General features: G+C 41.4%; 1 protein-coding gene across 1 annotated transcript; it reads left to right on the plus strand.

Moving 5' to 3' along the window:
• Window positions 1-633: 633 nt before the first annotated feature.
• leprot (leptin receptor overlapping transcript) lies at window positions 634-10396 on the plus strand. The gene is made up of 4 exons (XM_084056374.1): window positions 634-768; window positions 4160-4235; window positions 6207-6393; window positions 6959-10396. The coding sequence occupies exons 1-4, from the start codon at window positions 753-755 to the stop codon at window positions 7073-7075; spliced, it is 396 nt and encodes a 131-aa protein (XP_083912500.1). The 5' UTR covers window positions 634-752; the 3' UTR covers window positions 7076-10396.
• Window positions 10397-12684: the final 2288 nt, after the last annotated feature.

The raw sequence follows: 12684 nt of genomic DNA on the forward strand, positions 1-12684 counted from the left end.
TAAACAAAAGTCTTGAAAATAATTGACAATTTTGAAACATATTTGAAACATTTTAACAACACAAATATAATGTGGGTCCCTGGCACAAAATATTTTCAGATGGGGGTCCGCAGCCATATACATATTAATTTGGGGGTCCTTGACGTGAAAACATTAGAACCACTGGCCTAATCCACATCAAACTGGGGGAGTCCTTTCCCAAATGAAATGGGTTTGAGTAAGAATCACTGAGCTGGGTCAGGAACTCTGCGTGACGCGTTATTATGATTCCCACACCGCGTCGTGGCAAACCCGCTGAGCGGGCGCTGTGATTGGTCAGTAGTCGCTGTGATTGACAGTTCTCGTTTTTGCTACTATGCCTATACCTAACCTTAACCCTAACCCTAACCTCAGTAAAACTATGCCTAAACCTAACCCTAACCATAACCCTAACCTCAGTAAGACTATGCCTAAACCTAACCCTAACCCTAACCCTAACCTCAGTAAAACTATGCCTGCCGGGGAGCCAATCAGACACGTAAGGCGGGTCTAAATCCAGGACGCGGCGTGGGATTCATAATAACGCCTCAGGGACAGTCACTGTACCTTTAAGAAAGTCAGCTGATGACCAGAAAAGAGAGACAAAAAACCATAGACTGGAAAAGGAGGAAGTGAGACGACGTTGGTGAGTCTACAAAGTGACGACAGAAAGGAGCATATAAACAACACCAAACAAAAGGAGAGAAGCTGAAATAAAAGCACATCTTTATACAATGGCGGGCGTGAAAGGTAATCAGATTACTCCCATAAGGGAGTTACTGGTCATTTACTAACTTTGATCACCAATAAGGCCACGACAGCTTGTTATCGTAAGTTACATTTTCTAAGGCTCTTTTTTTTGTTCGCGACATTTTCTGAAACGTATGAGCAAAGTTGTTTTAACATAACGTTGTCAACATTGGTTTTGATCTTTAAAATGCGTAATAACAGTATACCAGCAATATAGTTCTCATCACGGTGCCCCATCATCCATGTTTACATTCACGTCGACATAGTAACGTGTTGTATGTCGGCCATGCAATAGAACAGTGGTGTAAAGCAGTGGTTTTCAACCTTTTTCATGCCAAGGACCCCTAAACAACATTATACATTTGGCTGCGGACCACCAATTGAAAATGTTTTGATATGCACACTTTTTCCAAGGTTTTTCAAAAATAGCAGATCTCTATATCTGCTATTTTTGAATAGCCAAAGCTAAGCGGTTAAAATGATTGTGACGCATGTTAACTAATTTCACTGGGGACCCCCTGTTACTCCCTCAAGGACCACTGGTTGAAAACCACTGGTGTAAAGTAACTTTAGTACTTACATACTTTTACTCTTACGTACTTTTTACTTTACTATTTCCAATGTTCAGTTTGATTGATTGATTGATTGATTGATTGATGTACTTTATTTAGTAAGACATGAGAACAACAGTACATGGAAGTACAAATTCACAATACAAGGTCTACTTAACTGGAAGACTCATAAAAGCACTGAGCTTGTTTCAAATGAGTTCCCCATGCACACAAATCATGATGACATATAAGAGACAGACAGATATACACAACTACTATAGAATGTCATACAATCAGTTTACAGGTTACTGGTATGAAGAGTGAGAAATATGTACAAAAGGAGAAGGAGAGAGGGGGGGGGGGGGGTAGGGGGGTAGGTTAGGTTAGGACTTAGACAGGGGCCATTTTCCAATTGCAGCCTCCTGAAGGTGTATCTTTAGGACATTTTTGAAAGAGAGTAGGGTTTTACACTCCTTTACTCCTTTTGGTAGGGCGTTCCACATTTTTGATGAATAGCATGAGAACGAGTTACTTCCCTTTGTTGAGCCAAAAAAGGGTTGGACAAGGTTTGTGGAGCTGCCTCTGGTATTGTGATCGTGGACATCATTAACATTTTGGAAGTATTTTGACAAATACAGGGGGATCCCAATGTTGTGATATATCTTGAAGACCAGGCCCATAGCAAGTTGCTGTACTCTGTCCGCAACCCTAAGCCATCCAATCCTATCAAAATGATCAGGGGTTAGATGGGTTTTGTAGTTGAGGCCAAGAAGTAGCCTTACAAGTTTGTTTTGGGATGTTTGGAGCCTTGTTTTTAAGGCCTTGGAGGTGTTGCGATACCATGAAGTACATGCATAATCGTAATGACCTTGTATGAGGGCCACTGCAAGAGTCTTCAGAGTCTTCTTACTGACTTTACGATCAATACTCCGCAAATAGCGTGTTTTTTTGTGGACCGTTTTGATCGTTTTTTTCAGCATTTTTGTCACCAGAGAGGTCAGCCTCCAAGATAGAGCCCAGGTAGGTAATTTCGTTTTTTCTTTTGATGATATCATCACCCGCTTTGATCGTGAAGCTCTCTGCCTTTCTGAGGTTAGGAGTGGACCCAAAGAGGATGCATTCCGTTTTGCCCAGGTGTAATGAGAGCTTGTTGTCGGAGAGCCAGATGCAGATCTTGTTGAGTTCAGAGCTGAGAGTTTTCTCAACCTGCAGCCTGTCCCTGTCCGAGACTAGCAGGGCCGAGTCATCTGCGAACAGGAACAGGTTGCAGTCGCAGGCTGACGACATGTCATTCACATATATCAGGAACAGTAAGGGTCCTAGTATACTTCCTTGGGGAACACCACAAGTCACTGGGAGGGGGGGGGACTGGGTGCCGTTTACTTCCACCACTTGCTCCCTCCCTTCCAGGTAGGATCTCATCCAGTTCACTGACGTGTCATCAAAACCTATTGCTTTGAGCTTATTGATCATAATCGGGTGATTAACGGTGTCAAAAGTCTTCTGGAGGTCCAGCATGACCATGCCGCAATATTTGCCCTTTTCAATCTCTTGTTTGATAGAGTCGTTCAAATAGAGAAGGCATGTGTCAGTGGAGTGGTTTGTTCTGAAGCCAGATTGGAATTTGTAGATTAGATTTTTCTCGGCAAGATACTTGTCGACCTGTTCATAGACTATTTTTTCCATGACTTTCGAGATGGAGCTTAGAATAGAAATAGGGCGGTAGTTGCCAGGGTCTAATTGGTTTCCTTTTTTGAACAGAGGGGTCACCCTTGCTTTTTTGAAGTCGTTGGGGACCTGTCCCTGTGTGGTGGAGAGGTTAAATATGTGGGTAATGATTGGAGCAATGGAGGCGGCTGAGTCTTTTAGAAATTTGGGGGGGATATTGTCGAGGCCTGTGGCTCTGTGTTGATGAAGAGCACTCAATTTTTTAAACACCTCTTCTGTTTTCACAGGGGAGAGTTTAAAGTCATCTTTGCAAACACCCTGTTTTTCGTAAAATGAGACAACATACTCCTCACCATATCTCCCAGAGTGTGGAGGAAGTTTTTCAACCAAATCTGAGGCTACGGTCGTGAAGAATATGTTGAGGATTTTACTCACTTCGTGTTTGGATGAAATGAGAGTGTCATTCACCTTGAGGCTTAAGTTTGAAAGCCTGGTTTTCAATTTTTTGCTGCAGCCTAGGAGGTTCTTGAGTAGCCTCCAAAGCTCTCGTGTTTTTTTTTGATTTTCCTCAATCTTGTCATCGAGGTAGCTTTTTTCTGCTAACAGGAGCATGCTATTTACCTTGTTTCTTAGCTTGTTTTTTTCCTTTTCAAGTTTAGCTACGTGGGATTCGAGACCTTTGTTAAAACATTTGGCTAGTTTGATCCTACTTTTATGAAGCTCAGAACACTTTTTGTCTCTGACTTTCATGGCAGTAAGGAGTCCGTTTACTTCTACTCCACTTCATCTCAGACTGGAGGCAAATAGTACTGTTACTCCACTATAATTAATTGAAAACTTTAGTTGCTAGTTTGTTGATTTTGATTATTATTACAAAACGTATGTTACCCACTTCAGACCTACATACATTTTGGCCGTTTGAAAATAGCCGATCTACAATCTCACAATGCCATGCATTGTGAGCTTGTAGATCTGCTATTTTCAGAAGATTTTAATGCATTTTATACATTTGAAAACTTGTGAAATGGGACATTCTGCATAATGAGTACTTTCTACTTGTAACAGAGTATTTCTACATTGCAGTATTGATACTTTTACAGTACTTAAGTAAGAAATGTTAGTACTTTTTTCCACCACTGAGAATGACTCTACGTTTTCTGTTTGCCTTTCAGCACTAGTTGGCTTGTCGTTTAGTGGTGCCATCGGGCTGACATTCCTTCTGCTGGGCTGTGCATTGGACCAGTACGGGTATGTATGTGATTCTCAAACATTTTCATGTCAAGCCGTGGACCCCCACATTATGTATTAGACGGGCTGCAGACCCCTACCTGAAAATGCTCTGCAGGTGTCCCATAAGAGAAATGTATTTTTCAACAGAACATTAGCGTTTTCTCACCGTCAGTTGATGCTTCATATCCATATGAGTCAAACCGCCGGGATCATTTGTTTATTTTTGGAACACAGTTCTTATTTGACGCGATATTAAACACATCTATGGGAATTCAGAATGGGGGGGGGGGGGGGGGGCGCGACCCAGGTAGGATGCGTAAATTGCGTCAGACTTCGGTGCTCTATTAGCATGCTTATTAGTCCGATTCTTTATGGATTCCATAATTGACTCTTGATCAATTTTCATGGGAAAAGAGGAGGTGGCGGTGCACAGGTTTTAAACTGTATCCCTGAGTCTGAACAACACAGTGTAGAAACGGTAGACAAAAGGCATACATGTCTGCCTTGTGCAGTCTCTTATATCACTTTTAACTAAGCTTTTCCTTTTCAGAAGTAAGTAGACACATGCCATTGTTTGCAATGAGAAACTGTCAGAAAAACATGCCACTATTGATCAAAGAATAAGCTCAGACTCGTACAATTCCTATCCTTATATGCAGTCATGCACAAAGGTGTTCAGTCTTTTTTCAGAATCTCCTCGGTGGTCAGTAGGAACACACTGAGGACACTAGCTGGAGCACTCGTCCAATGTCATTTCGACTATGCATGCATGCATGCATGCATGCATGCACCTCATGGTACTTTAGCGCCACAAAGGCATTAAAAACAAAGCTGCAGACCTCTCAAAACACGTTACTACTTGGCCTTACACCCAGAACTGACCGGCTAATCCCTGCTCATTATGCTAGGGTGGGATGGCTCAGGGTAGAGGACAGAGTAAAGCAACCTGCAAGGCGCCTGGTCTTCAAGATACGCATGAAAACGGGGATACCCATGTACCTGTCAGACAACTTCAGTAGCGTAAAAGACACACACAGGCACAACACCAGAGGGAGCTCCACTGATCTCACTCAACCCAGATTCAGCTCAAACATGGGGTCAAATTCGTTCTACTGCTATGCCACCAGAATGTGGAATGCCCTACCACTGCAAATTGTACCTGGTCCTATTAACGTCTAAGCCAGAGGTCTTCAACAGGGGGTCCTCAGAGTTACTACAGGGGGTCTGCCAAATCTTTGTGTGATGTGATTTTTTTTTTACCTTAACCACTTGAACCCTAGCATCCCTTTTCTGAGGAGAACTTTAGCCAAAAAATAGCAGATCTACAAGCTCACAACGCCTCGCAGCGCGAGAACGTTGAAGACCCCTGGTCTAAGCTTAACACCAGAAATGACCCCCCCACCCCCAACTGTTTACTGTACACATATGTTTCATTGCTACTAGTGTAGATGATGTCTTGTATATTATCGTATGTCTTTAATGCCTCGATGAATTGAATACACAGGACCACAATGGAAATAAGCACTCAGGGCTTTTTGTGTTATCCTTTTAGCACCATTGTATAATCGTACCACTGTACTATTTGCAAACCGTTAATTCAATCAATCAATCAAAACATTGTTTGCAATGAGCAATTGTCAGAAAAACATGCCACTATTGATCAAAGGGCTATTCAAAGGATAAGCTCGGAGGCATACAATTCCCATCCTTATATGCAGTCATGCACTTCAAAGGAGTGCACTTCAAAGAAATGCAAAACCAACATCTTGAGAGATGAATAGTACTTTATCTATATTGCAATTTGAATGCATCAGCACTTTTTTAAAATGTGTCTTTTTAATGTGTCTCTTGTTTTTAAATGTGAAGCAAGTTGTGGAGAACGGTATTTTGCTCCCCTGTATGCCTAGTGTGTATTGTGGAAGTGACAATATTCTGATTCTGAAGATGTTCAGTCTTTACTCTTTACTTAATGACTCTTGCTTTTCTTAGGCAATATTGGCCACTCTTTGTTCTCATCTTCTACGTCTTGAGCCCCATCCCGACATTCATTGCCAGAAGACTCAGTGATGACACTGATGCTGCCAGCAACGCGTGTAGGGAGCTGGCATATTTCTTCACCACTGGAATTGTGGTATCAAGTTTCGGCCTTCCGATTGTCCTAGCCCGCAAGGCTATTGTGAGTTCTCCCTTTCCTTGTTAATAAATATTGGGTGTCCGTTTTTTCCTGGAATGTGTGTGTGCTCATGCATTTGACATTAGAAACTAGCTTTGCTGTCACAGCTCTCCGTACATAACTGATTAGTTAGTAGAGAAATACAACACCTTGGAAAATTAGAGGAAAAACAAAATTTGCTTTTGCTTTTGATCTAATTACACTGTTATGCCTTGCCCTTCTAACGTCCATACATATAGTGTATTTTACTGAACATATACAGTATAGTCCCACTAGTGTGGAGGACCAATCAAGTTTATTTTCCTGTAGAACACCTTGTATCTGTGAAACGTGTTTGTCTAAAGAGCCACTGGGGGGTGCTGGCGCTACAACTTAACCCATTAAGACCTGAGGCGAATCTTAAAAATGTTTTCTAAATCCTAACAGTTTTTGGAAAAAAACGAGAGAAAAAAAATCACGATTTTTCAAAAATAGCAGATATACAAGCTCATAGCGCGGCACCGAAGAAATCTAAAGTGACACAGATGCGTTCCAGGTATCAATGGGTTAAAATATGTCTCTTTTACAGATCGAGTGGGGCGCTTGTGGTCTGGTGATGGCAGGAAACACGGTCATCTTTCTCACCATCCTCGGCTTCTTTGTTGTGTTTGGTGGTGGGGATGACTTCAGCTGGGAGCAGTGGTAGAGCACCTCCCTGTGGACTATGGATGGACAGACAGACAGATAGAGGAACGGGTGGATGGCCTGACCGAAGAGAAGACGGGAGGGACTCTGAAGTCTACTACACTCCCTGGAGAGTGATGCATCTGTTGCTCATGTATAATGCCTATAATTCTTTTGCTAGAGGACATATTTTGATTGTTATTCATGGGGAGGGAGGCTGGGGGTGACACCGTGGCCTCTATACCTGTGTCTTGTGTCTGTAGAGAGCGCAGACACTGATATAACCATACCTGTAGCCCTCAATCTGCATGTATCCAACTCAAGTTTTCTTTGTCCGCAGTCACGTTTTTTTTCTTTACTGAGGTAGAATGCTTCCACCCAAAAAAGAAAAAAAACATTTTCTTTTTCCTTAAATCATGTTTTTGTTGTTTTTGTCCCCAATTTTAGTCATTGCCATTTGCCCCCATGTCTATGATAGTCCCTGTCCCAGCGAACCCCTACTGTTTGGTCTGTGGTGGCTATAGACAACCACATGTCTCCTCTGATACACATGGAGTCGCAAGGCGCTTCTTTTCAGAAGGAGATTCACCGGGAGGGCGTTGCACATGTGGAGGAACACGGCGCTATTCCTCACGGTTCCACTCCTTGTTGAACAGGTGCCCCGACCAAACTAGGAGTTGCTTGTGCAGCGACCGAGAACTCAATCCCCTGCCAGCTTCCCATCCGCAAACACGGCCAGCCAAGCCGGAGGCACCGTGGAGGAATAAAGCCGCAAGACTCCATAGTGGTGGCAGGAACTTTACCCCTGCTCCACCTGGCCGCCCCATTTCTTTTCTACATTCTTTTTCTCTTTTTTTTTTTTTTTTACATCTATATACATTATGCTTCAATTAGTTTTTATAATAAGGGACATTAATTAGTAATTCTGTTGTAATTCGCACTGCAACAATCTCTTTCTTTCTCTCACTGGATACCCTCAATCTTTTTCCTTCCGGAGGGAATTCGCTGGAGTGAAATGCAGAGGTGACAAATGAAAGAAAAAAACAACATAAAGTGTCTTTAGTAAGGTGCTGGCCCACTACATGCCACCAGGACCTTGGTATAGATTGTGTCTCCGGAACTCTACTGGAGGGTTGGAACACCATTCTAACAAGAGATATTCCCTCATTTGATGTTTTGATGATGGCGGCGGAGAGCACCGTCTAAAACATCAGTCCAAAATCTCCCATAGGTATACAACTGGGTTGAGGTCTGGCGACTGTGAGTGTCATAGCATATGATTGACATGATTTTCATACTCATCGATCAAACCAACCAGTGACACCTCATGCCTTGTGGGTGGAGGCAAATGCCCTCCTGGAAATGACCAATATCATCAGGATAGAAATGTTTCATCATGGCATAAAGGTGATCACTCAGAATATCTTTAAGTGGACCCAAACCATGCCAGGAATATTCTCCCCCAGACACACACCAATAACAGCCCACTGGACCCCTCACTGTCAGGATCAAGCAGTAAAGCATTCAGGCATGTACCTTTCTCTTGGTGTACACCACACATGCACTCACCCAGTTGTTGTGGTGAACAAATGTTGAAGGATGACTCATCTGAACATAACACCTTTTCCCCCAATCACTATAGACCGGGGTCTATGATTTTTGTAATTTGTACCACTGAGCTCTCAAATGTGCATTTGTCTTTGTACTGAGGGGTTTCTGCACTGCAACCCTATTATAACACCCCTCTCTAGTTGTTGACTCATGGTTGTTGATCCAGTCTGATCACGTCCTGCTTTGACATTCTCAGTCTCCTCAGGGAGAGTTATGATTTTCCTCTTATGTCACGGTCATCGAATGTGAGATTTCTACCACAATTTCTATTTACTGATGTATTTCCCAAAGATTGAAATTAGGGGTGCAACAGTTAATCGAACTAATTGATTTGAAATAGAAAATCCCTAATTTATTTTCTTCTATAAGTAGTGAAAATATAAATAGCTGATCTACAAGCTCATAACGCATTGTGTAGATCAGCTAAATTCACTGTTTTTGCATGACAGACACCATTGCATGATGAAGTGTACATAATGGGGCTTAAATGGTTAATCAGACTAATTTATTTAGTTGGATTATAAAAAAGAAAAAAGTGCCTCTTGATTATTCGATTAACCAAAAGAGTAATCAAGAGAATAATGGCTAGTTGCAGCCCTAATTTAAATGTAGATGCAGTCGCTTTAGTCAACACTAGCCAGCTGAGCAGTGAAGCTCCTGCCATCTGTGCCTCAATAACAAACCTTTTATAGTACCACAAATCTTTTCCTGTTATCTTGATCCAAAACAGCGGTCAACTGGGCTTACGTTGGATGCATTAGTTATGTTTATCCATTCATTTATTTGGGTTTTTCTTTCTATCTGTCACCTGTCTGTACTATGCAATGCACATTGTAAGCACTCATACAGTAATGGCAGGCTTTCTGACAAGTATTCAGAATTGTATTGTTAGACAACTATTGTCAGAATTGTATTGCTTCTAATACAACTTAACATTCTTATCAAAAGAAAATAATGTGTTAGTTCATTTGGCACTGCGACTTTAAAGCCTTGTTGTATCCTGTTGCAAATGTTTACATGTTCACCAAAGACCCTTTTTTTTTGGACTGTAAAATGAAATCTATTTGTGTGCCACGCACAGATGTCCACAACGCCAGGCAAAAAAAGTAACCCATACGAGATGTTTAAGCAGTCTTCCATAAGAAATTGGGTAGTCCTTTTATAACTACCTACATGACAACAATATTGGCAATTATATCAGATTTAGAATTGTATTTTTACACATTTAATGTTATATACATGTATATGTATGTCTTTTTAGACCATATCTATTTTTTTCCCCTAAAGTAGAAATCTCTTCTATACACATGACATATAAAAAGTTTGCATAGAAAAGTATTTTTTTATGTTGCACTGGACTGTCAAGAAAGTCTATGTAGCATTATTGGGGAGTTGTATCTGTTGTCATTGCCCCATTACGGCCAAAGAACTGGTCAATGTTTTAGTGAATGTCTGAGGTGTGATTTGCTCAATTTTGACCAGCTGTTGCTGTCATATTCTCACTCTTTGTACGTTTCAATCGTTGATATAATAATTGAATTTCTGCTACACGGCTAACAAGGGAAAACATTGTACACTACAAGAATGTTTGGAACATCGTACGTTCTCTATCTCTATATCATGTGACTCCCAGAACCCAACCGCACTTTGAAAACACTAGCGAACTCTAACGAGGCCTTGGAACTGGACTGCCTTCTGTTTTCTAACACTGATTAAAAGCTCTTTATAGTGAGTGAGTTGACTGTTGCTTCAGGAAATATTATACATTTCAAAAACAACGATATGAAATAATATCTGACTGTGTCGCTCTGTCTGCTGTTGATGTAATGAGAAATATGTTGATGCAAGACCTGTGAAATTGAAGGGGGAATCGTGACTAACTTCATTATAAACTGCACCCTGACCTGTCAGTCCCAGTGATGATGGAAGATGCATTCAGACAGACAGTGAGACTCCTTTAGGTACTATAGTAGGCTATAGTACAGTGGCCTATTGACAGTGATAGACAAAAGCACTCAACACCAGTACTTATGTCAAAGTGTAGATACAGCACTCTGGTCTAATACTCAACTGCAAGTGAAAGTTGCTTGTGTCAAATTTGTACTTGAGTTAAAAGTAGAGTACTTTCTTTAAAAAAATACGTAAGTATTCAAAAGTAAATGGGGAAAAAAATGTTTAAAAGTACGAATTACAAAGTAGCCTACATTTTCTTTTTAATATCAATGCATTACTCTATTGAAATGTAGACATTTTCCAAAAATATCAATAATGCGATGATGATCGTGATGTGTTGTGAGCTTGTAGATCGATTTAAACTAGATTTGAAATAGGCCTTAAGGGGTTAATTCATAATGTAGCCTACTTTTTCACTTCCTAGAAATATTCCTACAATATTTGTCTTTGAAATATAGTGGAGTAAAAGTCAAGTATCTAAAAATACAAGTTCCCAAGTACAGATACTCAAAAAATTAAGTAAATGTACTTTGTTACTGTCCACCTTTACCCGTAGGTTTGTAGTACAGTACAGTAGCCTAGTATTGATTAGTAATGACCACCCTGGAGAGGGAATGAGAGAGAGAGAGTCGAGCCTCGGCTTAATTGACAGACAAATATGCTATTTGGCCTTGATGTAAGGAGTTGGTGAATAATTCAGGTATCGTGCTGTTGAACACATGATGAAACCACTGAATCTCAGTCAGACACGTAGAATATCTCTCTTTCTCTCTCTCTCTCTCTCTCTCTCCCTCTCTCTCTCTCTCTCTCTCTCTGTTTTATCTCCAACACAAACATGCTGATGCTGAATACAGATGGGGATTTATTATTCCACTTTGTGAGCATGACAACAGGAAGCTTTGATAAAGTTTTAATGGGAAGCAATAACAACCAGCCAATAAACTGTGTCTCAACTCAACAGTGTTGTAATCACTTCAGATCAGTGGGATGCGCTCCGCTCAGTGACATCCTGTTTGTGTGTTAAGACACACAATTAATTACACACATCTCTGCCTCCATTACACGGGTTTAATGAGGAGAAGCATCAGTGTGGAATGTGAGCGGGTCTGCCATTAAGGCTAATCTGCCCTTGCATGTGTAGAACAGTGGTTCTCAAAATGTGTTCCGGGGACCCCTGGGGGTCCTTGAGGTTCCAGGGGGTCCCCAGCAAAATGACTTAGTGTAGCACAAAATCTTGAAAAAATGTGGAATGTTTTTGAAACATTTTAACAACACAAAGTTTGTATTGGGGTCCCTGCATGGCACAAAATCTGTTCAGATGGGGGGTCCGTTGTCAAATATATATCAGTTTGGGGTCCTTGAAATGAAAACGTTTGTGAATCACTGGTGTAGAAAAGTGATGTGGTACACAGAAGGACTGACATGTGTCAGGGACAGATTAAGACTCAAAGAGGCCCCTGGGCCAATTATTTTGTAGGACCCCCGGTCCGACCACATGATACACAGAATGGGCAGTCGGGTGGAAAGGCATGTGTCCCCTGTAGCCAGACATTTTATTGTACATGATTTATTTTAATAATAATAATACATTTTATTTATATTGCACTTTTGAAACAAATCTGTGCTACACTACAGAATGAAAACATTTGCATAAAAACAACACATAAAAAGAAAAAGAGTATAAAACACATTTAAAAACATGCAAAAAGCCTATGGGGTAAAACCAGTATAGCTAACAGAATGCTTTATTAAAAAGGAAAGTCTTTAATCATCTCTTGATAACATCAGCAGACTGTGGAGCTCTTAGGTGGTCCGGGAGTGAGTTCCACGGTCGAGGGGCAGCTGAACAGAAGGCCTGGTCGCCCATGGTGCGGAGCTTGGTGATGGGGGGACGGAGGCGGTTATTGTTTCCAGACCGGAGGTTGCGAGTGGAGGTTTGTGGCTTGAGCAGTTTCATTGAGGTAGAAGGGGGCATTACCGTGCGTGGATGCATTGCTGGGTTAACAGAGAGGTCTTGTATTCTGTCTGGGAGGAGATAGAAGCCAGTGCAGTGAATGGAGTATGGGT

Source organism: Gymnoscopelus microlampas (assembly GCF_963454915.1).
Source record: "Gymnoscopelus microlampas genome assembly, chromosome: 5".
Taxonomy (NCBI): domain Eukaryota; kingdom Metazoa; phylum Chordata; class Actinopteri; order Myctophiformes; family Myctophidae; genus Gymnoscopelus; species Gymnoscopelus microlampas.

Bases quoted from the DNA above. Each gene is read 5' to 3' on its own strand.
- leprot (XM_084056374.1), top strand. The intron at 4,236-6,206 runs GTATGTATGTGA...TGCTTTTCTTAG, and splicing joins TGTGCATTGGACCAGTACGG to GCAATATTGGCCACTCTTTG. The intron at 6,394-6,958 runs GTGAGTTCTCCC...TCTCTTTTACAG, and splicing joins TCCTAGCCCGCAAGGCTATT to ATCGAGTGGGGCGCTTGTGG.